The sequence below is a fragment of the Poecilia reticulata genome, chromosome 2, assembly GCF_904066995.2.
Source record: "Poecilia reticulata chromosome 2, P_reticulata-male-v2, whole genome shotgun sequence".
NCBI lineage: Eukaryota > Metazoa > Chordata > Actinopteri > Cyprinodontiformes > Poeciliidae > Poecilia > Poecilia reticulata.
In genome coordinates this window covers 41,675,181-41,701,406 of record NC_088831.1, presented here as the reverse complement: position 1 = coordinate 41,701,406, position 26,226 = coordinate 41,675,181, and the positions used below count along the sequence as shown (strand labels likewise).

Below are 26,226 nucleotides of genomic sequence, written 5' to 3'. Positions count from 1 at the left end.
GGCAGTTTCTCTGTTTGTTTAGGAAACAGATGTGGTGCGCTTACAGTCAGAGTCTTTGGCAAAGACGTTTTCTGAGATGTCGGAGGGCTCACTCTCCCCTACAGAATTGATGGCCCTCACTCTCAGTATGTACTCCTTCTCAGGGACGACGCCTTCCTCCACTCGGTACTTCAGCTCCTTCACTGGACGGGAGTTGACCCTCATCCACTTCTCGGTTCCGGCCTCGCACATCTCGATATGATAGCCGCGGATCAGGGAGCCGCCGTCCTGCTGCGGAGGCTTCCAGGCGATGGACAGGAAGTCCCTGCTGGCTCCGGTTACATGCAGCTCGATGGGAGGAGATGGGATTCCTGAAGATAACAAGAAACAGACTCAGAATTCAGACCTGAACCTTCAGAGACACATAAAGACAGTTACAAAGTCGGCCTTCTATCACCTGAAGAACATTTCCAGGATTAAAGAACTCACGTCCAAGCAAAATCTAGAGAAACTCATCCATGCATTTATCTTCAGTCGCATTGACATATGAAACATTGATCAACATATGATTTTGATGATGGCCCGTGACAAAATGTAACCCTTGTTACTTGTTTCTCAACCGGTGACTGTATGATATTTCTATGATATAAAGCACTCCGAGCTGCCTTATTGCTGAAATGTGCTATAGAAATTAATTAATTTGATTGATTGATTGATTGATAGATAGATATAGGGCTGAAACGATTCCTCGAGTGATTCGAGTACCTCGATTATTAAAATTCCTCGAGGAAAATTGACCTGCTTCGAAGCTTCGTTAATTTATGTTTTATCATTTAGCGATTCGTGTTTCAGCCGGAACATTATTTGCGTTGCGCGGAGCTCTGACTTCCGCCTCTGAGTTGTTGACGGAAGCTACGTGTTAGCGGCATAACGTCCAATCTTCAAGTTCGGCCCGCGGGGATTTTACTGATTGGTGATAATTCCGGGTTTTCATCGTTTTTGTGGGACCAATAAACATCCTTAAAATGACCGGCGCGATGCCGGGAGTTCGGCAGCCTTTCTGCTCCGGAGCTGCTGGTTGAACGGCAGGAAGAAGCTGAGGAGGATTTATACAGGTGAGCAGAGAGACTGAACACGGCGGGCGGCTGAGGGTTGATGCTTACAGGGTAAGAGCAGCTTTACGGACGAACCGCACAATAAACTTATATCATCCCGGTCTGAACAAACGGGAGGCGGAACATGGCTGGTAGATGAGTTTCTGAACGGAGGAGCCGTAAATATCCCGTATTGCTCCCCCGGTCTACAAAAAAATAACTGGTAGGGAAGCTCAAATGTGGAAAAAATAGACTGATGTTGATATCCGATAGTAATACTGGTGTTATGGAAGATTTACCAATATTTTATTTCATAATTGTTTTTATCCGATTACTCGATTAATCGTAAGAAAAATCTACAGATTACTCGATTACTAAAATAATCGTTTACAACAGCCCTAGATTGATTGATTGGATTCAGGCTGACCTGTTGGATCTTCAATGGTCAGGATCTCGGTAGGTTCACATGGGTGTCCAACTCCGGCCTCATTCTCAGCCCGGACCTGGAACTGTACTTCGGTTCCCTCAATAACATCCGTTACTCGGTATTTACAGTCTGGACCAGAAGTCTTTCCACATTTCACCCAGCGAGTTCCAAGCTTCTCCTTCTTCTCAATAGAGTACCTGGATGGAGCAAACGCCAGAAGATGAACATAATGGGAACATTGAACAGCACTACAGCCTGAATGAGGGCGAGTGAAGAAATATCACCTGAGTATCGGTCTACCGCCATCATTTTTAGGTGCCTCCCACTCCAGGTCCACATACTTTTTGGTCACAGAGTAGACGGTGAGTGCATAGGGCGGCCCAGGAGTAGCTGCAGCACAAACATGTTTTATTTTCAACCACACAAGAGATTTTATGTAGCTATGTTTTCATTACAAAAGTGTGCAAAATCTGTTGCTATTCCGCTAATGTAAAAAAATACAACATGTTGAAATTTCCAAAAAGTACTAAACATATCAAAAGAGTTTGCAATGGAAATGTTTACTGATCTGCCACTTACTAAAAGTATCCTTGGCCAACACGGAGTCCTCCAGCTCGCAGAACGGCCCGACACCCACGGCGTTCTCAGCAGCGACTCTGAACACGTACAGCGATCCGTCGTTGAGCGGAGACACGGTGGCCTTCAGCTCCTTCACGGTGGTGTCCACGGCCTGCCAGCCTTTACGCCTGACGTCGCGCTTCTCCACGACGTAGTTGGTGATGCGAGATCCTCCGTCACGCTCCGGAGCCGTCCACTTCAAGTCAGCGCTGCTCCGGCTGATACTCACCACCTCCAACCATCGAGGAGCCGATGGAGGATCTGAGGAGGGTTAAACAGAAACGTCTTCAGTTTCATTTACTCAGATCTACAACGTTGTTTCTATAGATCCATCTTCAAGTTGAGGTTATGATGTTATTCTTACTTAATACTGTAGGATGTACAAATTAACAACACAAAGCCACAAATTGAAATTGTAAAATGATTAGTCCTAGGACCTAAATTATTTATACCTTATTTAAATGATATTTCTACAGCCTCCAGTTTTTTTTTAATGTATAACATTTACAAACAATACAAACTTTTTTTAATGAATATGGACGAACTAATACAAACAGTAGGCAAAGAGCTAAGCTGAGTTAAAAAAAAGTGACTTGATTATTATAAGTTTACTAATTTTATAGTATTTTCTGATAAACAATAACAATAATGGAAAGGTACATACAAATGAAGGTGAAATCCATCGTGTTTATAAGATATATTTTGTGATCATTCTTGAAAACAAACTTAGTTGAAAGCCTCATATTGAATATATTAGAAACAAAATTGTAAAAACTATTGGAATATGGTTGAAAATAAAAGATCTAATAATTGTAAAATGTTGACATACTTTTGAGTTTATGAATAACGTAATTAAGTAAAAGCCTCGGCTTCAGTTTGTTCCTTTTTTGGTAAGTTATTAGTTTGTAATGTAGCATTTTGTTTTGTATTTTTTGCAAAGTTGTAAATTTACCAAACTAAAATAAAGTGAATCTGAATCTACCATGTTTGGAAATGCCCTTGTATTATCTGGGATTATCTGGTATCTCCTAAACATTTTGTTCTTTACATTAACTCAGACAAAGGCATTTGCTCTTTCTGAGTATTCGTTTTTCTTACTCAGCCTCTCCTTGCACAGCACCGGGTCGCTGGGCTCGCTGGGTTCGCTCTCCCCGGCCACGTTAATGGCTCTCACTCTGAACGAATACTCCTGCTTCTCCATCAGGCCCTTCAGGAAGAACTCCAGGAGGTTGATGTTCTCTGCCACACGGATCCAGTCCGTGGTTCCGCTCTTCAACATCTCGATGACGTAGCTGTCGATCTTGGCCCCGCCGTCGTGCTCGGGTTTGGTCCAAGTCAGGAAGCAGGAAGTCTTGGCTACATCCTTCACGGTGGGTTTACCAGGAGGCCAAGGAGGATCTGGAAAAAGAGCAAACATGAAGGATTTAATTTACTTTATAACTTTAAATGATAAAACAACCTGTTTAAGATTAGAAACATGTGGTACCAATAGGGTCTTTGATAAGGATTGGATCTGTCTCTTTGCTGGGTTTTCCAGTTCCAGCCAGATTTTCAGCCAGGACTCTGAACTTGTACTTCTTCCTCGTAGGAAGACCTTTCACTCTGCAGGAAAACAGGACAATGTCAGTAAAATCCCCACCAAAGACACTCCTGACCAGACACTGAGCTGGCCTCACCTGTAGTTGGTGTCTTTGATGGGCAGCTTGTTGCATCGTATCCACTTGTCATGGTCCGGTTCGTATCTCTCCACCCAGTAGCCTGTGATGGGGCTGCCTCCATCCTCATCCGGCTCGTACCAGTTCAGGGTCACGGCGTCTTTGGCGATGTCAGAAGGCTCCAGTTTGTAGGGAGCACCAGGGGTGTCTGGACCAAACAACAGAAACAACCACCAAGAATGCAGCAGTGGTTTCTGAATGGTAAGTCAACAACAAAACCCTTGTATTTTCCAGCAGCCATTGTACAGCACATAACAGCTGTAAAACCAGCTGACTAAAAGGTCTGGACCTCATTTTTGGGTTGCTAGGTGACGGGTAGAGCTCTGCTGGGGTTGCTAGGTAATGAGCTGGGTCAGGAAAGTAAGGGTTACTATTTTACAATTCTGATGATTTGTAACTTACATTCAGAAGGTTTATGAAACGGCTCATTTTATGGAACTTATTGCTAAAAAACGTCTTTTTAAGCGCTTTAGCTGTTTTTAGAAGCAGTATAGACCCAAATGAAAGTACAAAAATGTTCAAAATGTGAATTTTTAGGAGTGTTTACAGAAACTAACTTAGCTGAAGAAACTTTGTAAAAGTTTGTTGTTTTCATTTATAAAGTCTAACTGCTTGATGTCAGAGTCGGATCACCTACCAAACGGATATCTGGCGATGATGGGCGGGTGTTCAGCTGGTGGACCGACACCAAACTGGTTCTCAGCGAAGGCTCTGAAGATGTACTCCTTGAACTTGACCAGGCCGACTGCCTTGTATGTGGTCTGTTTGACGGTGGAGGACAGCCGGTGCCAGATCTCGCTGTCGGCAGCTCGGCGCTCCACGATGTAGTTGGTAACTCTGGAGCCGCCGTCGTCGCGTGGCGGGTTCCAGGCCAGGAGGCAGGTTTCGTTGGTGATCTCAGAAATGTCGAAGGCAGCAGGAGGACCAGGTTTGTCTGTTTTACATCAGAAATACTCATTTAATTACAACTTAAACTGAGATAGACATTACATTTCAGGGTTGTAAACTCTTCTCACCAAGGATGTTGACATCCACAGTGGCGGTGGCGCGGCCACTGCTGTTGGTTGCCTCGATGATGTAGGTGGAGGTGTCGTCTCTCTTGGTCTTAGCAATAGTGACAGTGGAGTGTCCCGGCTTGGTGTCGATGGACACCCTGTCGTCTGGCTTCAGAACCAGGTCGGCCTTGGTCCACTTCACTCGGGGTTCAGGCTTTCCCTTCACTTCAGCTGGGAGTTCGATCTTGCTGCCAGCCTTGGCCGTCAGACCGGCCAGAAGCTTGGCATCAAGCTGGATCTCTGGAGCCTCTGAGGACGGAATAACGATAAAAACTCATCAGAAACTACTTGTTTTCATTATATCTTAAGTATTTAGAATTTTTCTTAGACTGTGTCACTGGGCCTGTCACAATACATTTTGTTGGTTGATAAATTTGTCCAAGAAATTATTGCAATAAATGATGATATTGTCATTTTTGAGACCATTTTCCACTGATCCTTTATTGTTTTTAGAAAAACTAATCTTTCTAAATAGTGGCTTTTCAATGATAAGTGGAGCATCTATTTAACGATTGTTGTCCAACTGGAAATAATTGAGCTTATTTTAATTTATCATGCAATTTACAGCTCAGTGTGACAGGCCTTCATGTCACAGAATTAATATATGCATAAACACAAATAATGCTCTTGTAAAACATTCCCATTTGTATCAGCTTCTCTAGGACACCAGTCACAAAAAGAAGTGTGATTTATATCATTAAATCGCAAATTTCAACTGCATTTTAATCATATTTGCTAGATATTTATTATTGCTTTTATTGAACAAATTGGAATTTATCATGACAAAGTTACCATAATAAGAAATTTATCACGATAAATGATAATACAGTAAATGCCACCCTACACTGATCTCTATCGAGGAGACAGTCCATGTTTTTACCTATCGGATCAACGGCCTGGATCTCGTCTGTGGGTTTGCAGGGCCGGCTGGCTCCGAGTCGGTTCAGAGCTCGGACTCTATAGGCGTACCACTCGCCCTCGATCAGACCGGTCACCTGGCACTTCAGCTCTGGCACCATGTCTCCGCAGGGCTCCCACTTGTCTGTGCCTCTCTGGCAGCGCTCCACGTTGTAGCCTCGGATGCCGGTGCCGCCGTCATATTTTGGCGGCTCCCAGATGAGGAAGATGCCACTGGCTGACTTGTCTCTCCACTTCAGGTTCTCTGGTGGGTCTGGCACAGCTGGAGAGAGGGAAAAGTGTAGGGTTAGAAAGTTAGAAGAAGATATAAAGACTTGGAGATGTGGATCAAAATAGTCGATGTATATTTGTGTAATAATTTTGATAATAGTATTTGACTACATGCCTTGCATAAAAATTATGATGTTTTTATGATGTAAAGTACTTGCTGATGTGCTATGCAAATAAAGTTGACTTGGTTTTCTAAGATGTAGATATTAGCCAAAATACCTCTTAACTGTGCAGTTAGTCTGACTTACTGGCTGGAGAAGAGACGTTGACGGGCTCATCGATGTAGGCTGGCTCTCCTGGGCCGCACTTGTTGCAGGCGGTGACTCTGAACAGATACTCCTTCCCTTCAACCACGTCGGTGACGGTGAACTCCAGATCCTGGATCCCTGTTATAACCTGAAACAGTTTGATTCTGTTACCAGCAAGGCCACAGATTACCTCACTTCTGATTTAGTCCTTTCCCCGGTTACATGATGATTAAATCCAGACACTGTTGTCGTACCTTCACCCAGGTCTTGCGGGACACGTCCCGTTTTTCCACCTGATAGCCGGTTAGAGGACTTCCTCCATCGTGTTCTGGAGCCTCCCAGCTCAGATGGACGTGCTGCCGGGTCACCTCTAGGACCTTGAAGTCCTTGGGTGCGCTGGGTGCAGCTGGAAACAAAAACACAATGAGTTAAAACAACGATTAAAATCCATTATCCCCACAGACTTGCAGTATTTTTCTGTACCGATGACGTTGACTTCGATATCTCCAGACACAGAGGTGACGTCGTTCTCCAGGTGGAGGGTGTAGATGCCTTTGTCTGGCCGGACGCTCGGCGTGATCATAAGTTCTGTGAAAGTGGACTTGGTCATCAGGGAGACGCGTTCGTCTGCGGTCGTCACCTCCTTCTCTCCGAAGGTCCACTTGGCGACGGGGGTCGGGTATCCGCTGATGGGAACTCTGATGGTGAGAGGCTGAGGGACGATCACTTCCAGGCCGTCTTTGAAAGCACTCAGGTCAAAGGACGGAGCAACTGGAGGGGCATGATGAGGACAAAGACCTTGTTTTAACACCTCATTGTCTCTTACATTAGTGAAAAACAAATTTTTCATTTTTTGGAGTCACTGCTAATTCGACAAATGTCACGTTTCTCACAATGTGGGTCGTCTGCCAGCAGAGGTCCAACGACGTTTGACGGTTCAGAAACTCCAGCAGCATTTTCAGCAAGCACCCTGTAGTTGTACTTGGTTCCATATTTCAGGCCAGACACCTGAAAAATATAGAAAGATGTTAGAAAGTGAACAGAAATCTGTGATCCTCAGTAAGAGGAATATAGATTTAAAGCAGCATGAGGTCTTTAGTCATTCAGAAGTTGTAAAAGTAAGAAACTTTAACTGCTTTCAAGTTGTATTGCTGCCATACAATGGCGTATGAGAGACATTGTAGATAGAGAAAAAAAGGAGCAAAGTTTGTTAAAGAATTCTGAAATTTTGGGATTCATCTCAGAAATTTTCGAGAAAAAAACTTGAAAAAGTCAAAAATTCAAATTTGAATTTGAAAGGGTTAAAATTTACAACTTTTGGAAATTTTGTGAGTTTGAAAGGTGATGTCATTTTCTTTTATATTGAAACCTATAAATAATGTAATACATAACACAAAATATGGTGAATTTGATAAAATAAGGTGTTTGGTATGTCTCTACCAAGACGCAACTTAAAAATTTAAAAAAGGGCTAAAAATGGAGGAAGATGTAACTTTTTATTCATTCCAAAAATGCGACTTGAGCTACCAATCACCGATTAGATCCAGTCAACTGAAAACTGTTTGACAACAATCTGACTGACTGACTGACTTCTAGTTAGAACATGGCATTACAGACAGAAAACGGGCCATCTGGGTGTCTGTGAGGCCGTCATCCTGCACCTTGTAGAAGAGGTCTGGGCAGAGGCGGGCGTTGCAGCGGAGCCACTTGTCGGTTCCCTCCTCGCAGCGTTCGATGATGTAGCCGGTGATGATGCTGCCGCCGTTTTTCAGCGGCGTCTCCCAGGTGAGCTGCACTGAGCTCTTGTTCTGGTCCTGCCAGGTCAGGTTCTGAGGTGGACTGGGACGTTCTGCAGGGAGGGAAAAAAAAAGTAATTAGGAACTTTAGGCTGAGACTGGGATGATAATTTTGTAGTAAACATAATTTACTCTCCAGTCCTCACCGATTGGATCCATGATCTTAACAGGTCGTGACGCGGCGCTGGGTTTGCCCTCGCCAGCTTTGTTCTCAGCTTTGACTCTGAAGATGTACTCCTTGTTCTCGATGACGTCATTGACGATGGCGCTGAGCTCGCCGGCTTTCGTCACCTGGACAGGCGACCACTTCACCGACGTCCTGTCGCGCAGCTCCACGATGTAGGAGGTGATGGGAGAGCCGCCGTCTGACACTGGAGGGTCCCAGGAGACGGTGCAGCCAAACTTGGTGACGTTTCCAACGTCAACATTCAGAGGAGGTTCAGGAACGTCTGAAACCAGGAAAAGAAATATGGAATGTTTCATATTCCAGCTACCGAAAACATTTTATTGCCAAAAAAACAACAAACGGCTAAGTTGATTTTAAAAGCAGTAGAAACCCAAATGGAAGTATAAAAACATGCAAAATGTGTATTAGGTGCCTTTTAATACCCAATTTAGATTGTTGATTGTATTCACCATCAATAGGAGCAGAAGAATATATTCAAAGTTAACCCTACCAAACTTGTTCTTTGCTTGCACAGCTTCGTCCGTCTCAACGAAGGGTCCGTTGCCGACCCTGTTTCGGGCGCTGACTCTGAAGAAGTAGAAGGAGTCCTTCTGCAGCCCCGTCACTGTGTGTTCGGGGCTCTCTGAGTGATCGGTGGCCAGAGTCCAGGTCTTACGCTTCACATCGCGCCTCTCAACCACATAGCTGACCACTTTGCTGCCGCCGTCGTTCTCAGGCTCCTCCCACGCCAGGCTGACCTCGCCGTCTGCGGTGTCGACCACCTGAAGGTTCTTCACAGGTCCGGGAACATCTGGAATGAAGATTCGCAACATCTGAAGATGTTTCAAACATTGCAAACAGCTTGTGCTAACCATATCTTTGGAAAATTATGGATTGGAACGGCCACTCCAACATGTAACCATCTCCAGTTGACTTAAGTCGACATATTTTAATCCGCTCGAAGCTCACCAATGACGTCCAGGTTGATGAAAGCTTCTCCCTGTCCGTGTTTGTTCTTGATGACGATCTTGTAGCGGCCTTGGTCCGACTTCTTCGGGTCCTTCAGCCGGTACTCGGTGCGCTCGGCGGAGGTGTAGATGTTGTCTTTGGGCAGACTCTGGTTGTCGAACAGCCAGTCGGCCTCGGCCTGAGGGTAGGCGCTGTACGGGACGGCCAAGACGATGGGCTTCCCGGCGTCTGTGACGTAGCTCTGATCGGTGGTCTTTATCTGAGGAACAGCTGGAGGAGGATAAAGGTTAAAAAACTGAACATCTTTTTCTCTTTTCAATGAAGCCACTAATAACTGCTGAAAGACCAGCTCCTGCACACTGTGGAAGGATTTATAAATGTAGAAATATTTAAAGTTCAGCAGACTGATGATAACGTAAAGGTTGTTCATCAATCTTTCTCCAGTGAACTGGACGCTCACCTGCCAGCTCCAGCTTGGCCTTGGCGTCCTTGTCCTTGACAATGACCCTGTACAGTCCCTGGTCTCTGGGTCGGATCTCGCAGACCTGCAGCCGGTGCAGCTTCCCCTCGCTCATCATCTGGAACTTGTCTCCCTGGACGACGGTCATGTTGTTGCGCAGCCATTTCACCTCCACCCGGTCCTTGTTGAGCTCCACCTCAAACACGACGTCCGAGCCCGGAGGCTCAAACACGTCCTGTGGAGGTCTGATGATCTCCACTGGAATTTCTGTGGGAAAAACAAACGGTCATGAAGATTAGTCCCAAGTATTACCAAGCAGTTTTTGTCTAGTTTCCAGTGCAAACATCTAAGTGTACTTGAAATAAAACAAAGCCAGCTTACAAGTAGCTTTTCAGGCAGACATAGGAGCTTGTATTTGTTTCACATGTAGATTATTTCACTTATAACATGGGAAAATATTTTGTTATAAGTGCAATAACCTGCCAGAGAAACTAGTATTTTTTTAATCAATATTAAGGAATTTTTGACTTAAACAAGCTCCTTTATCTTCATGAAAATATACTTGTAAATAATTTTTGCTTTATTTCAAGTGAACTAAAACATTTTGCTCCAGAAAATAGACAAAAAAACCCCAGATAGTAAGATTTTGTGTTTTTGCTGTGCAGGTTCCTCTGAGGTCTTTCTGAGAAAACAAACCTTCAACAAAGAGCCTGGCTCTGGACCTCTTATCGTCGACTCCACAGGCGTATTCACACTCGTCATCCGGCCTGCACTCCTTGATCCGCAGTGTGCAGAACTTCCCGTCTTTCACAAACGTGCATCTGAAAAAGCAATAACAGTCGTATCTACAGGAACCCTTCTCACTCCCTGAAACATTAAAATTCAACAAGAAAACAACCGATTGCTATGAAGAAAATTTTTTATTATTCGAATTAAATGCCATGTGGCACTAGGAACATGTGCAATTGAGATATTATAGCTGAATATTGTAGTTTTATGCAACGTTTTACACCATCATTGGAGACACTGAAATTTATGATGACTGAAATAATTTTGCCCATGTATGTATTTTGGGTGTATTATATAAAAAAAGTTGTTTTGTTGCCATAGTAGATAGAAAAAAAGGAGTAAACTTCAGCCAAAAAAATAAGTAGGAAACAATTTTTAGATTAATCTCAAATTTTTTTGAGTTATCAATTTTTAAAGCAAACTTTTGACTTTTCAAAATTCTGAAATGTCCATTTTCTGGGGTGGAATTAAGGGGTTTAATTGTCATTCATTGTTATGGAGGTGAACTAGTCACAGCACTGATTGTAGACCATATCGCCAAGCCCTATTGTTCATCTTATTGGTGTTAGCTTTAGCTTTTCCATAAAATCTGGAGTGAGAGGTGTGTGCATCAGGAACAGGTAGAGTCCAAACATTCCTTTAATAACGTATTATTCCATTGTTATCGCACTGAATTGCTGCCTGTGTTTTCCAATAAACTCATCTTGAGCTAAGTTGCCGCCGCCGTACCTTGGTCCCTCTCTGATCTCCCGTCCGTTCCTGTACCACTTGACCTCGGCCTTCTCCTTGGTCAGCTCGCACGTGAACTCTGCATCGTCGAACTCGGTGATGGTCTGGTCTTTGAGCTGCACGTTGAAGTCGGTCGGCGCCTCGCTGATGATCAGCTCCGCGGTGGCCTTGTCGTCCCCGGCGACCACCGTGTACTCGCCCTCGTCGGCCAGCGTGCAGTCCTTGATGGTGAGCGTGTGCTTTTCTTTGTCGACCCTGTAGACGATGCGCTTGCTGAAGGTGATCTCCTGGCCGGCCTTCATCCACTTCACTGTGGCGTTGGGTCTGTTGGTCTTGCAGGAGAAGCTGATGGTCTTCTTCTCCTGAGTGTCGATGTCCTCTGGAGGAACCATGATCCTCAGACTCTCCTCTGGAAAACACACAGTTTACAGTTACTGATCCCAGTTTGACATCAATCTCGTGATAAATTAGTCCAATAAATGCAATAGTGAAAATTTTGAGTATTTTTGTCTCGTCTCAATCATCAGTTGTCCTGTTTGTTTTTTTTGTTGCTTTTAGTTATACTGTATCAAAAGTTGTATAACAGAGCTTCACTGCCACCTAGTGGACATTGTTCAACGTGTTTGTAAAAAAAAAAATGCCAAAGATAAATAATAAATAAAATAAAAATAAATAAATAAAAATATGCCATAATATTATGAGAATAAACTCAAAGTAATACAAGAAAAAAAACTTTACTAAATTAAGAATTGAGTAATATTAATATGAGAATAAAATCATTTAATTATGAAGATAGTCAACATAGTACAAGAATAAAGTCGCAATGTTGCAAGAATAAAATTGTACGACAATAAAGTTGAAATAATACAAAACCAACATTGTAATAAGACGATAAAAAAGTCATAATATTTTGAAAATAGTCAGAGTACTATGAGAATAAAGAATAAACCACAAGAATAGTTATAGCATTACAAGAATAGTCAAAACAATACAAGAATAAAGTCATACTATGAGAACTAAGTTGTTTATAAGATGAGATGAGAATAAAGTGACAGTATTATGAGAATAAAGTCATAATATTACTAGTCGAACTTGTGTCAGTGGAGGTAAAGCACCAACCTCTGACGGAGAGTTTGCCAGAGCTCTTGGCCTGTTCTCCTCTCTGATTGGTCAGCGTGATGCTGTAGTCGGCTTCGTCTCCCTTCCGAGCGTCTTTGATCCTCAGCGAGAAGACGTTGTCTCTCTGAACCATCACATACTTGCCGCTCTCGAACAAAGTCTCGTCGTTCTTCAGCCACTTGGCCTTGGCTCCCTCGATGTTCACCTCACAGTTCAGGACGATCTCCTGGCCTTCTTTGACCTCTGTGTCTCTCAGAGGGGTGATGACCTTCAGTTTCTCTGCAGGGAAGAGTGAACATTGACGACATGGACCGAGGTTCTTGCAGCGGCTCGTTTGTTCAGTGGGTGAAGCTTACTTACCGCCCACAGTCAGGTCAGCGCTGGCTCTCGTCTCTCCGATCGCCACAACGTATCCGCCCTCGTCTTTGAGCTCGGCCGCCTTGATGACCAGACTGCGCTTCTTGCCGTCACTCACCAACTCGTACTTGTCTCCTGACTCCAGCTCCTTGCCATCCTTCATCCATTTGACACTGAAGGTTTCCTTGGAGACGGTGCAGGTGAACTCTGCCCTATTACCCTCCACCACCTCCTGGTTCTGAGGTCTGGACAGGAATTCAGCAGCCAGTTCTGCAGGACAGAAACACCAGATTGATTTTATTATGTGACATTTTATGAAGCTTCTTGCTCATTTACTGCTGTTTATGTTTTTTTTTTTTTATATAAATAAGCTTTAGAGCACAAACATCAGGAATCACTTTCCCTAAAGAACAAGCACTTCTTTGTGTTCTTGTGTATAAGTAACTTCTCATGTGGGGTTTCCCAGGGCTCAATCATGGGGCTCCTCCTATTCTATATCTGCATGCTCCCACCAGCTCAGGTTATAACAAGAAATAATAAACACATCTACATTATGATGCCACCAGATGACTCTGAACCCATCCAAGGACTGAACAGTTAAAAGTGTGGATGTGCCACAACTTTCTCCAGTTGAACAGAAACAAAACTCCTGAAACATTTAGGAATAATTTGATGTGTATTTGCTTGACGATTTTGATGATGGCATTTGACAAAATCTAATGTTTATTACTGTTTACTAATTGATTGCTTTGTTTATATTTTACTGCCTTGTTGCTGAAATGCGGTAAACAACTAAACATGACTTTTTAAAAGTCTTTACCGTTGATCTTGAGGTTTCCGGTGGTTTTGGTGCCGGTGCTCAGCCTGCAGCTGTATTCTCCGGCGTCGTCTGTCTTCAGGTCCTTGATGAGGAGAATCCTCTTCTTGCCATCGATGATGTGTTCATAGCGGCCGCCGTCTGGCAGCTCCTTGTCGCCTTTGTACCAGGTGACGTCAGCGTTGGGCTTGGAGATCTCACAGATCAGCCTCACGCTGTCCGTCTCCGTTCCCTCGACGTTCGGCAGGTTTTTAGTGAAAGTAGTTTCTTCCTCTGCAACGACAGGAAAAGATTCAGCAGAGAAACGTTCAGTTATCAATAAATCGAGAATGTCTTGATATGTAGCTGGTCAAAATTTAGAAAATATTTTAGTCTACAAATTTAAATTATAGCAAAAGAATGAAAAACCTTTAAAAAAATCTATTAACATCTGCTGGCCCCAACCGATTTATCCTCATAAAGTAAGAAATAAAAAGGAGGAGAAGCTCAAAGGATAGATTAGCAATACTAAGTAATGCTCTGTTAAATTTCTTTTTATTATCTTTATTTGTTTATTTTATTAATTTGCATTAATTAATTAAATAGATGCATCTTTAAACATAAAACAGGCAATGTATAATAATAATAACTCTACTAATTTTCAACTTTTGGAAATTTTCTGAGTTTCAAAAGTTTTTAAAGAAAATTTCTGTGATTATTGGCTGAATTTTTTCTTTAATGTACAACAGCCACTATGTGTCCCACTGGAGCAACAGTAGATCAACAGAAATGTGAGTAAAACTGAACATTTAAAAAAAAAATCAAGAACATCAGAACCATCTCTACTCTGGTGTCAGTCCACTTTATGTGATCTCCTGTTTTTTCTTCCCAACTGGAGAAAACCTGATCTTTGTTTTTCTTTTCTTACCAACAACGGTGAGCATGCCGGAGGATTTGGAGGTCTGTGCGTCACATTCGTATTCAGCTTCGTCATCAAACGCAGCCTTGTGGACGAGAAGGATGTGTTGGCGGCCTTGTGCAATAATTTCATACTTCTTTCCTTTTCTGATTTCAGTTCCATCCTTCAGCCAGGTGATCTGTGGAGAAAGCAGGAAGAAGATCATTTACTCAGACAGGAGAACTGGGTTTAGCTTCTGATGAACAAATAAAAAGAAAAGTGCTTTTCTTACTTTAGCGTCCTCTCTGGAAACTTCACACTCAAACCTGGCAGTTTCCTTCTCCCGAACCTCAACATCATGGAGAGGCTTGGAGAACTCGACACGGGCAGCTGTCCACACAAAACGAGATCCACACAGTTACTTTAACAGATAATTTGAATTTTTGGTTCTATGACGAAGTGAAGCTCAAACAGGGCTGGTGTGAATTCACCCCTAGGGTTTCCTAACTCCAATTATTAGTTTTGATTAAGGAAGATGCCTTTCATAACTAATGTAGGCAATAAAATGTTTATTTTCTTATCTAAAATTGAAATTTAATTACTTATTTGCATATTCTAATGTATTTCTAATATTTTGTAAAAACCTTCAATGAGAAATCTGCATAATGAGCCAATTTTTTAATCTGATAATCAATAACTAAAATAATAATTATTTCGTCTCTGCGTGAGTTTTCCAAGTGGTTGAAGTTTCTCTTATTGCATTTGAAATAATATTTTTCATGTCTACCTATAATTTTCCCCTTCCAGCTGTACTCACTTTCCACCGTGAGGAAGCAGGACGTCTTGAAGTCTTTGGCGTCGCAGGTGTAGGTCTTCGAGTCGTCCAGCGTGCACTCGTGGATGACCAGCGTTCTCTTGCAGCCCTCTGCCAGGATTTCATACTTCTTCGTCTTGCGGATCTCCTGGTCGTCCCTGAGCCACTGGACCTCTCCGTTTGCTCTGGAAACTTCACACTCGAGCGTGGCGGTGGTTTTCTCCTCCACCGTTTGGTCCTGCAGAGGTCTGGTGAACTCGACAGGCGGCTCTGGATGTACAAACGCAAAGGGCAACGGTTCAGTTTCTATTTACCTACTTTAGGTATTTTACATGCAGTGCTTGTACATTTGTCCCACAGTAAAATTCAAGACCTTTTCAAGTTTCAGTTCACTATTATTACTGTTATCAGTAATGTTGTGACGGTACTGTGTATTCTACAAAGGGGCACATTAAACTAAAATACAACAAAATTGTATGCTTTGAAATGTCTGGTTCAAGAACAAAGCATTAAAATGTTGTTGTTTCACATAAAACAAATATAAGTCAACCTTTATTTCAGTTACAGATCAAATAAGTCATTGAGAAATTAGGAATAATAAGCATTCATGACATTGAAACAAGCTGGAGATAGGCACCAGCACCTCTCCTGACCCCACTAAGGGACAAGGGTGTAAAGAAAATGGATGGATTGATGGACATTGAAACAATCAAAACTATTTGTGTTAAAGTAAATGTTCTTCCTGCTCAAAATATCCAAAAAGTTACAAAAACATCTTAAAAAAAGTTTTCTGGTATTTAGAAAATAGAAATTATTTTAACAATTCTAAATGACCTAAAACAATAAAAGTTTAGTCTGATTTAACTTCAGACAGTGAGAAAAAAAATGTCTGTATTTTTATTAGGTGTACTCACTGTGAATAATGTTTCCAACTTTAAATTGTGTAAAGGTAAATGACCTTCCTGCTCAAATTAAATGCTTAAAAACAATATACAAAGAAAGTTACAAAAAAATCAAAAACATTTTCATGTTACATTTTCTGGCATTTATCGAATAGAAACAATTTTGGAAATTCTAACTGACCTACAACAATAAAAGTTTAGTCTGATTTAGCTTGTGATAGTGAGAAAAATTATTAGGTTTTTGAAAATATCTGGTTTCAACTGTAAATAACACTTTTGTAAATTTAGGTTTTTGATCAAATGTCATATTGCATTTTATTACAAAACTGTGCATTTTTAAGGGCTTTCCAAAATTTGAAAACATCTAATTGAAATTCAAGCTGTTTGATGTTAACCTTTCTGTTCCGTTACCATAGCTACCTCAACAAGAAAGTCACCAAAATAAAAGCCTCTTCTGTAGTTACAATAACAGGTTGGCTTTCCAAAATTTGAAAACATCTAATTGAAATTCAAGCTGTTTGATGTTAACCTTTCTGTTCCGTTACCATAGCTACCTCAACAAGAAAGTCACCAAAATAAAAGCCTCTGCTGTAGTTACAATAACAGGTTGGCCTTTACAGCGTGAATTCTAACGTTTCAACTGAGTAAATCTGGTCTATAAACCAGGTGTCTCCAGTAGAGTAACTGAGTGGGAGCCTTACCTTTGACAGTCAGGGTGGCCTCCGTCTCAAAGTCTTTGGCGGTGAGTTTGACTCGTCCAGCTTCACTCAGTTGGACGTCTCTCACCGTGACACTGTAGGTTTTTCCTTCATCCTTGAACACAACCTGAAGGTTCAACAAAGTTGGTTACACAAGGTTTACTTTACAGGAGGTATTTGTATGGGAAACTTTTTAGCTTATTTTTTTATTATTGATAATAATAATAAAAAAGCCTTTAAAAATTTAAAGGCCTGCTTGAGTTATCTTAAGGGTTATTGAGGCCCTGAGCTGTGCCTGTCAGGTTAGCTAGAGAAGAACAACTTGCCATGATCACAATCTGCCCTGTTGGGGACATCAGGAAAGACCATCTCATGCTGAATATTATCATCTATTTAAGTATTGCTTAACTTAATAAATCAACAGGTTGAACTAACAAGGTTATAATTTAAACTACTAAACAGCTGTTAAGCTGCAGAACAGGCCTGCTACACTAGCTGTGTTTCTGTTGCCATATGATTGCTCAAATTGGAATTAAGAAAATAAATTTGCTTAAAAAAACTTAAGAAACATACCAATTTCAGAAGAAACTCACATTTTTCTATAAAAATTTGCAGTAGGATGAGGTGTTTTTGTGGCTATTTCAAAATTTGTGTATTTTGCACAAAAAGTTTTTTTTGTTTAATTGCTGATTGACAAACAACAAAAGGAAGCATTATCGCCACCAACTGGTAAGGAGTTTGGACCGTACTCACACAAAACTGCAATGAAAACATTTTTTTCTCATCACACGGGTCATGTGATCAACAACCGGATGTTACTACTGGCAGGAAAAACGAAGACGACGACAGGAAGTGATAGGAGGAGGATGGACCTCGTGTTTTTTAATGACTTATTGCGTGAACAAACTTATTCACATGCGATGCGGTTCTTATTTAAAGGAAAGACTGCAATTGCAAAAGTGTGTTTTTTCGACAGATGAATCTTAACATGGTTTTGTGAACATTTGTAATGGAAATGCAGGATAACAGGATTTGCTCTGGGTGTTGTTTGGCTAGACAGGTTCTCCTATACTTTAACGTCCTTCTTTCTTACATCTTCTCAGATTTTCCTGGCTACATCATATCAGTCCTCACCATTCATTATACTGACCATTCACTCTGGCCTGAACATTTTCTCTATGAGCTGCTCATACATGGCCTGACCACAGAGCCCTAACAGCTAAAACTGAAAAGCACAGCTGCTTTCCTTCCTCAAATTTAAACTACAGGACCTCTAACCCCTGATGACAGATTTCAACTCCTGCTTGTATGTGATGCAGGACCTGTCAGAGCACAAAACTGTATATGAGAATATTTTTAAAAAATTCTCCCTCATCTCTCAAATAAAGCAGCTGTTTGGGGGAAGATCATTTTAATCTTAGAGTTCTGAAATTTTTTCCCCTCAGAACTTTTTTTCTCAGAATTCAGAGTTTTTTTTTTTTTTTTCAAAATGGCAACTTTATTATAAAAATTCTGACCTTTTTTTCCTCATAATTCAGACTGTTTTCCATTAGTCTGATTGTTTTATCTCAGAATTCCAACTTTAATCTCAGAATTCTGACTTTTTCCAGATTTTTTTTCCCAGTGTCCTACTCCCCTTCCGCATGTTGCACAGAGGGATTGGGTTTCCTAAGAAGGTCTCAAGTTGCCCTATATTATCAAATTAATACATCTTTATGACAGGAAATTCTTTCCGGGTCCAGCAGAACTAGCGAGACATTTGCCCAGAGATGTAAAGTTGAAGCTAACAAATATCTGCAGTTCCCACCTGCCCTGCTCTGCGGCCTCTGGCGGCTGTTAAAAATAAACCCACAGAAGCGCTTGCAGGGCAGAAAACACCCCCTGCTTGCGTTATCTCAAAACCAGGATCGAATGCTCAGCTGTAATTCCGAACCTCCACCTGCAGGACCTTATATGAACAGGCAGTCGCAGCACAGGAAGCTGCAGGGAAACACAGGGGACTGATTCTGGACCAGAGCCAGCACCTGGGTTGGACAGGAAGTGGACAAACAGGTGTGTCAGGTGTGACGGGACTCACTCTGTCACTTGACTCCAGCTTCGTCTCCCCCAGGTACCAATCAACGGGGATGTCGTCGCAGGACAGCTCGCACTGGAAGGTGGCGGTCTCCCCGGCAGTCACTGTGATGTTCTTCAGGGGCCTCACCAGGGAGATCACCCGGCCTTTGGGTTGGGGAGAAGACATGGTCAGTCCCTCCCCTCAAACTGGTCAATAGACTCCAAGAAATCCCCACAGAGATGCAGCAGATCCTCAGTGGCCAATCCTCATGGTGTTTGAGGTAACGACAGGGTGCTGGGTGCGCGGAGGGCGACTGAAGCCAGCCGCAATGCAACTTGGCACTGAGGCCAGGCTCATTAGCATACGACCTGGCGTCAGAGGAGCAACGTCTAAGGAAACCAGTTAGTCGCAGGGTCATGACCTCTCCCACTGCCAACCACTGAGGACCTGCGCTTGATAAGGCATCCAGGTTCTAAAATAACTGAGGGGCCCGATTGGTTAACGGCCCACGTCTGCCAAAACCATGAGGGGAAGTCAATCTGTTCCTGTCAATCACGCCTGCATTTTCCTTGGAAAAGGAGAATGTGACGCTCCTGGCGGGAGTTACCCAACACTTCATTGAAGAACTAAGTAATTCGGTTAAGGAAGTTTAGGTAACACGGGCCAAGTGGAGCTTCAGGATGTCCGTTTGGATAAACAAGCACTTTGAAGTATTTACAACAGGCTTCTTCACATGCCTGAATTAAAGCCACTAACAGCCAGTTAAAGAGAGATTGACAGTGTTGTTGACAGCCAGCGGATGTGTTTATAGTCACTCTAGGCATCTGAAGCAACATAGCTACCTGTAAATAACATTGGGTATCAGTTTAAATATAAGATGCATCCCACATCATCGGTTTATGTGGTGATTTTTGTGTTGAATAAAGTCAAAACCATCTGGACGATATGAAAACAACAGGTTCGAAAAAACACTCAGATTCCTTTGACTTAAGTTTCCTGTGGCTCAGAGTGGAGCCAAGATGTTTCCTGTTTGTCTCCAACAGGAAACATATTGACATTTGTAATGGAAACGCACGTATGGACTCAGTTTTTCAAGGATCTTCATTACAATCACTTAAACATCTAACTTCTTCTGGAAAGCAAGAATTCAATAGAACACATAAAGTCCATGAAATTAAATCTGAAATATCTTGGCTTCATGGTGAAGTAAAAGTTATGGGTATTCTTTCCTAATTTTTCTTGGTTTGGTTTGTTTTGTTGCAGATGTTCATCGCCAACCTCTAAACTTTATTGGTTGTATCTCTCCACGTCATACCTGAGGAGATATTCCACCTGTGAAGTAACATAAATATTTATATCTACCAAATGTTAAAAGAAGCAACTAAATGTTGGTTTTATTTCACGGGGAGGTATGCGATTTGAGGAATCTTCACCAACGTCGATTCCACTGGGATAAAATTACAAAGATAAAATCTGGCGACTCAACAAACATAAAGACATAACACACAATACGAACATAAGGCATCCCGATCCGGAATAAGAAGAAGCTGGTTCCCAGAACCGTCAATAAAAAGAAGCGACGCCCGTTTTTAACCAGGTGTCTGTGATTTTTTTTTGTCACCTTTGACTCTGAGATGCGCTGAAGACTTTGCATTCGCTGCAGAGAAGTCAACGCTTCCGGCCATATCCATTCTGCAGCAGAAGAGTGTCAAAGTGTGTCGTGCTCCTTCCTCCTTTATCTCCACATCCTGACAACAAACACCCACAGGTCAGCGATCATTCAAACGGGAGTGCTGACCGTGCACAACAAAACTGAAAGATGAGGTTTCGTCAAAAATAAAACATCAACTCTTATTGGGGAAACGTGGATTTATTTCCCGTTAGAGGATTGGTCAGCGTTGTCTTACAGCAGACGGGTGGAGCGTCTCGCCCTTCAGTTTCCAGGTGGCGTGGATGTCGTCTTCAGAAATCTGCGTTTCAAACGAGGCCGTCTCGGTCTCTGTGACCTCCACGCTGTACAGCGGGCGGACAATCTTAATGTTGCGCTCTGTGGAGGTTCAGAGACGCGTTTAGAGCAAAACCAGAGCGAGGCTCAGTCCGCGTGAGAAAACGGTTGCCATGGAGATGATGGGGACAGACAGAGACATGAAGGCATGCAACCGGTCGGGGTGTTGCACCTTACCGATGGTGCAAAGAGAGAGAGTCAGAAACGAAAACATGGAGCTAAAAGTGAATTATTGTGAAGAATGTTGTGAATCCTAAAGGTTATGGTTGAATCATGAGGTGTTAAAAGACTCAAAGTGAAAGTTGAAGACATGAAGATGAAGAATGGAGACCGAGGTGAGCATCAGTCCAGGTACAGGTGAGGTTTCAGTGACGCCGACTCTGCGGTAATGTCGGGGTCTGGAGGGCGGCAGGCATTCATTACCTTCGATGTCCAGCTCTGCTGTGGTTTTGTCAGTGCCACAGTTGCAGGTGTAAGCCCCCCTGTCTTTCTTCGCCGATTTCTTGATGACCAACATTCGCTTCCTGCCGTCGGATTGGAAGAGAACGTTCCTGGACGCAAAGATTTCGTTACCGTCTTTGAACCACTTGACCTCGGCGGCGGTCTTGCTCAGTTCGCAGGACAAGATCGCCTCGTCCTTCTCGACCGCGGTGTAGTTCTGGAGTTTTACTGTAAAGTAGAGGTCGCCCTCTGCAAGCAGACACCCGTAACAAGCAGTTCAAAACAAAACTAAAACCACAGAGATGAGGTACTAATCTTGTTTTCAGCTGATCAACAGCCAGAATTCACATCCTGCTGAAGGGAGACTGATACTAACCGAGAACAGTTAGCATTGCCTCTGATGTCTTTCCCATTGCCTCCACCTTAATCATGGAGGTATCATCGATTGTGACCTCCTTGAAGGCCAGTGTGTGTGATCTGCCTTCCTCCGACATGTGCACCAGCTTGCTGGGGTGCAGGCGCACTTCATTTCTGTACCAAACTACTGGAATCTTGTCATGAGACAGTTCAACGCTGAACTCTGCGGTTTCTCGTTCCTTCACGGTTACGTCTTTAATCGGCTTGATAAACTCAAGGCGAATACCTGATAAAAAATTACATTTACAGGGAAGTAAATACAATGTTGTTCCAGTTGGGAAGATTGTGATTGTGAGGTTGTGTGGATGTTTGAAAATGTTTGCTTAAAGACTTTAACAAACATATCCACAGATATATAGTTTATAGTTTCTCCATACGGTGCAGAGCATTCTGAAGTTTCTGAAGTTGCCTCTGGTTCTGGGCTGCCTTAATACCAGAAAATCAATAGTTGAAGACTATAACCTGGATACATCTTTGTGTGGTGGTTCTTGAAGCTCTGACTCCAGCTGCAGTTATAGGCCATATTATGGTCAGAACATTCCTCTATAAAAATATTTTTATTTGTCTTATATAAAATTCTTCTTTTGGATCATTAGCTGTAAGCTGGCATCAAACTTTCCAGCAATAAACACTTGAACTGTGTCTGTATGTAACAAATCTACTGTACTTAATATTTAGTTAGTTTATGAGTTTATGAATTGAATTACTAAAAGAAGGGACATTTTTTATGCAGTTTTCCTGGATCTACTATTTGAAATATTCTCTGTTGGAGTTTTTCTCAATGCCACAAAGGTTTCAGCTGTTGATTTTTCCTGATAATTTTTATAATTTAAAGGCTTTAAGCAAACATTCACATCGTTCAGTGAGTGGTGTCCAAATAAAACTATCCCTGTGTGATAAAATACAGAGGCTCCAACTCAATTTACCTTTAATAATCAGTTTTCCAGACGTCCTCTTATCCTCAGCCTCAAACATGTATTTGGCTTCATCTTCATATTTGGCAGATTTTACGACTAGAGTGTGTCGTTTTCCATCTACTTGGATTTCAAACTTATCGTCGTTTGACAATTCCTGAGTTCCTTTGAGCCAACGGAAGCTTTTGGGCTCTCGTGAAATTTCCAACTCAAACTTAGCTTCGTCTTTCTCGTACACATGCACATCGGCCAATGGGGTAATGAAAGAGATGGGAAGCTCTGTTGGTTCAGAAGGAAAGAGTTAACATTAAAGGGAGAGTGTTTCGATCAGGCCAGTTTGCCTGAAGGTACCACAATGACGGATGGTTGGTCCTTTATGCAGTGTAATAGCATTTACCCCAAACTGTAAATCACTATTACATCTGTGCTATCTTGTAGTTGCCAAAAAAGCAGGAAGACAAGCTTCAGCTTTTATTTTTTGACAGTTTTGGAAGAGGAAGCTCACCCTTCACTTTCAGGTTAGCAGAACACTTGGCGTTGGCGGCGGTGAACACAAGCTCCCCTGTTTGGGGCAGTTTGCAGTTGTACAAAACCAGAGTGTGTTTGGCGCCATCTTCCACAATTTCAATGTCCTGCAAGCAGCCAACAAACTTGAGTATTTTACCAAAAACATGAGCAATCAATGAAGAGTGATTAGGATGGGGGGAAGCTGATGGAGGAGCTGGCAATTCCTCAATTAAACATGTCAACTAAAATAAAGTCACATGAAGGTCAGAGAGGTGGTTTAATGGGACGTACAGCAGAAGGACTGAGGACTTCTCCGTTTAGCCTCCACTGGCCGTGAACGTCGTCCTCACTGAGTTCGACTTCGAATCGAACCGTCTCTCCTTCTGAGGCCTCGGCACCATACATGGGCCGAACCACCTTGATGTGCCGAGCTGGCGTTCAAGAAAGGGGACAAATTTCTCTCATTGGAGACATTAAAAATTTCAACACAAAGACAACATTAACTGATACAACATTAACTGACACAGATATGGAGACGGTAGGTGAAAGTAGACAAACAGTAGTGTTATTTGTTGGAAGTATAAAAGGGAATTCGGGGTTAAGGCCAAACTCTTTGGACCATAAAGAACCAAACTGGCCAACAGGCAATGAAGATCAATAAAATAGTTTTTTAATAAAGAAATGATGGTTTGTTAGAGTAGCTGTGTGCAAAAGAATCTAGAAAGAAGACAAGAGTGCTTCTGCTTCAAAAGAGACAATATCCAGGTTTTCAAAAGACCAGAATCACTTGGTGAAGCTAGAAGCTTTGCTCTTGGAGAGAACAAAGATGACAGAGTAGTAACTCAAAAAATTATGAGAAAAAAGATGCTTTGAGGTGGGGTTAGAAGATGGTGAAAGTGAAGGTGATGAGGATCCATGGAGATGAAGGTGGCTCAACACGGGTGAGTCAGTTACCTTCGATGTGAAGCTCAGCTGTCGTTTTGTCTGTCCCACAGTCACATACATACTGTCCCTTATCTTTGTCACCAACTTTCTTGATGATTAGTGTTCTCCTCTTGCCCTCAGCCTTGATGGCCACCATCTTTGAGGCCTTGATCTCGGCCTCGTTGTGGTACCACATGACATCAACGTCTTTGCTGAGCTCACAATCTAGAACCACTTCGTCTTTCTCGACTGCAGTATAGTCCTGCAGCTTAATCGTGAAGTAGGGATCTCCCTCTGGAACGGGAAGATTTATGATGACTCTTCGAACCGAATGTACGACAAATAATGCATGCAACAGAAGATAACTCAACAAAGACGGATGGGAGGAACAGACAGACAACACAGTCCAACAATTTCTTACTACAGACAGAATGAGGCATTTTTGGGACCTCAACAGACATAAACATGGAGAAACTTTGCAAAGAATTGAGTGAATGTGGATACCTATAACTGTCAAGTTGGCCATGGAAGGAATTCCTTTGGCCTCGGCCTTAATTTGGCAGATATCGTCGAGAGTCACGTCCTTAATTTCTAGTATGTGTTTCTTTCCATCCGTGTGAGTGACGACGGTTCTGCTCGGATGAATTTTAACGTCGTTCTTGTACCAAGTGACAGGGATGTTCTCATGAGAGAGCTCCAGCTCAAAGCGAGCTGTACTGCCCTCCTTTACGGTTTGGTCCTTTAGTGGTGAGACAAATCTGAGCCTGATACCTACAATCATATTCATAAAACATGTTCATACAGGAGGAGGGAACCCACTCAGTGAGTTAAGTCAAAATGGCTAATCTCTGTGCCATTTTGACACTCGGTGATGGAAAGCTGGCACTTACCCTCGACGGTGAGTCTAGCTGTGGAAGTTTTGCCCAAAACCTCAATTGTATATTCATCCTCGTCATCAAACTCGCAGCAGTTGATGACCAGCATGTGTTTCTTCCCATCATCGATGATGTCGTACTTTTGGTCTGGGGTGATGATGTCAGCCCCTTTATACCACATGACCTTGGCGACATCCTTGGTGATGGTGCATTCAAACTTAGCCTGTTTCTTTTCTGGCACAGAAACATCCTTCAGCGGGACAACAAAGTCCATCTCGATTTCTGGTTGGGGTGGGGTTGACACAGGGCACAACACATCAACAAACACAACAGAACAACACAAAAACACAACAGTCAACAGCCAGAGCCCTGTTTACACTGTCATCTACGTTCTGAGTGATCCTGGTTGAATCTGGAGAAAGCTAGTTAGAGATTTCTTCTGGTGTTCTTCAGATGGACTCTACTCATCTTCCAGCTCTTTGATAAGTGTAAAAAAATCAATTGGTGGTCTTCAAGGACTGCAGATGTAGAGTATAAACGGTGTCATCAGGGCACTTCTTAGTCACTGGATTCAAGTGTCCAACCTCTTGTTCAGTTGACATGAAATGTTGAAGATGATGGCACATCTTTCTTTTCTTCCAGAAAGCTTCACTTTACTTCTGCTCTGCAAACTCCAACTCAAAGATCTTCTAAATGTTGTTATATTAGCTAAATATAAGGAAACTATAAACTAGACAGGGCACTGCTGAAAGGAATACATACAAAACACAGGACTGAAAGACACTGACATAATAATGAACAGATCTACATATATCTTTATATTTTCTATAGATAGGACAGACAAAACAACATGACAGGATAAACTATTAACCCCACAAAACGAGCACTGGAGTTCCTTCTCATCTTACCTGGCTCATCCGCCCTTTTGAATAAAGGTCTAAGGTCTGCTTTGATATGCCTTTCGGCTTTATTTGATTCCTCGCAGACCTTACACCTTTATTTTCACAGCTAAATTCCAAGAATCAGGCTCCATTGGGGTTTTGTGGGGGACCAGGAACGCCTCTTACCTTTGACATTTAGCATTGCGGCTGTGATGGCGTTCAGGGCCTGGTATGACACTTCCCCGGCCTGATCCAACTGGCAGTTTTTCAGTGTGAGCCTACGAACCGTACCCTCCATTTGGATGTCACACGTCTGATGATTACATTGCACTACTATTAAAAGAATAGTCAACGCTGACATATATTATGTACAACCTTATGAGAAAAAG

At 42.5% G+C, this 26,226-nt stretch overlaps 1 protein-coding gene across 23 annotated transcripts in view; it reads right to left on the bottom strand.

The window, feature by feature from the left end:
- The window catches only part of ttn.2 (titin, tandem duplicate 2), a 214,487-nt gene that overhangs the window by 87,741 nt on the left and 100,520 nt on the right, over positions 1-26,226 (bottom strand). For 22 of the 23 annotated variants that reach the window (XM_081604655.1, XM_081604665.1, XM_081604663.1 and 19 more), the window contains 40 exons: positions 26,024-26,150; positions 24,972-25,238; positions 24,586-24,852; positions 24,112-24,375; positions 23,449-23,588; positions 23,156-23,282; positions 22,663-22,929; positions 21,696-21,962; positions 21,302-21,568; positions 20,781-20,920; positions 20,495-20,621; positions 18,895-19,037; positions 16,821-16,944; positions 15,221-15,487; positions 14,696-14,793; positions 14,434-14,602; positions 13,530-13,799; positions 12,713-12,979; positions 12,353-12,631; positions 11,234-11,642; positions 10,412-10,536; positions 9,716-9,982; positions 9,256-9,525; positions 8,798-9,097; positions 8,267-8,569; positions 7,986-8,173; positions 7,218-7,332; positions 6,808-7,095; positions 6,579-6,730; positions 6,325-6,472; positions 5,769-6,068; positions 4,850-5,137; positions 4,471-4,767; positions 3,795-3,981; positions 3,605-3,720; positions 3,217-3,516; positions 2,080-2,379; positions 1,785-1,890; positions 1,501-1,697; positions 45-350 (listed from right to left, as the gene is read on the bottom strand). In XM_081604655.1, the coding sequence (XP_081460781.1) occupies positions 45-350; positions 1,501-1,697; positions 1,785-1,890; positions 2,080-2,379; positions 3,217-3,516; positions 3,605-3,720; positions 3,795-3,981; positions 4,471-4,767; positions 4,850-5,137; positions 5,769-6,068; positions 6,325-6,472; positions 6,579-6,730; positions 6,808-7,095; positions 7,218-7,332; positions 7,986-8,173; positions 8,267-8,569; positions 8,798-9,097; positions 9,256-9,525; positions 9,716-9,982; positions 10,412-10,536; positions 11,234-11,642; positions 12,353-12,631; positions 12,713-12,979; positions 13,530-13,799; positions 14,434-14,602; positions 14,696-14,793; positions 15,221-15,487; positions 16,821-16,944; positions 18,895-19,037; positions 20,495-20,621; positions 20,781-20,920; positions 21,302-21,568; positions 21,696-21,962; positions 22,663-22,929; positions 23,156-23,282; positions 23,449-23,588; positions 24,112-24,375; positions 24,586-24,852; positions 24,972-25,238; positions 26,024-26,150 (8,839 nt within the window). The remainder of the gene's footprint in view (positions 1-44; positions 351-1,500; positions 1,698-1,784; positions 1,891-2,079; positions 2,380-3,216; positions 3,517-3,604; positions 3,721-3,794; positions 3,982-4,470; positions 4,768-4,849; positions 5,138-5,768; positions 6,069-6,324; positions 6,473-6,578; positions 6,731-6,807; positions 7,096-7,217; positions 7,333-7,985; positions 8,174-8,266; positions 8,570-8,797; positions 9,098-9,255; positions 9,526-9,715; positions 9,983-10,411; positions 10,537-11,233; positions 11,643-12,352; positions 12,632-12,712; positions 12,980-13,529; positions 13,800-14,433; positions 14,603-14,695; positions 14,794-15,220; positions 15,488-16,820; positions 16,945-18,894; positions 19,038-20,494; positions 20,622-20,780; positions 20,921-21,301; positions 21,569-21,695; positions 21,963-22,662; positions 22,930-23,155; positions 23,283-23,448; positions 23,589-24,111; positions 24,376-24,585; positions 24,853-24,971; positions 25,239-26,023; positions 26,151-26,226) is intronic. The other variant, XM_081604668.1, reaches the window with a different exon arrangement.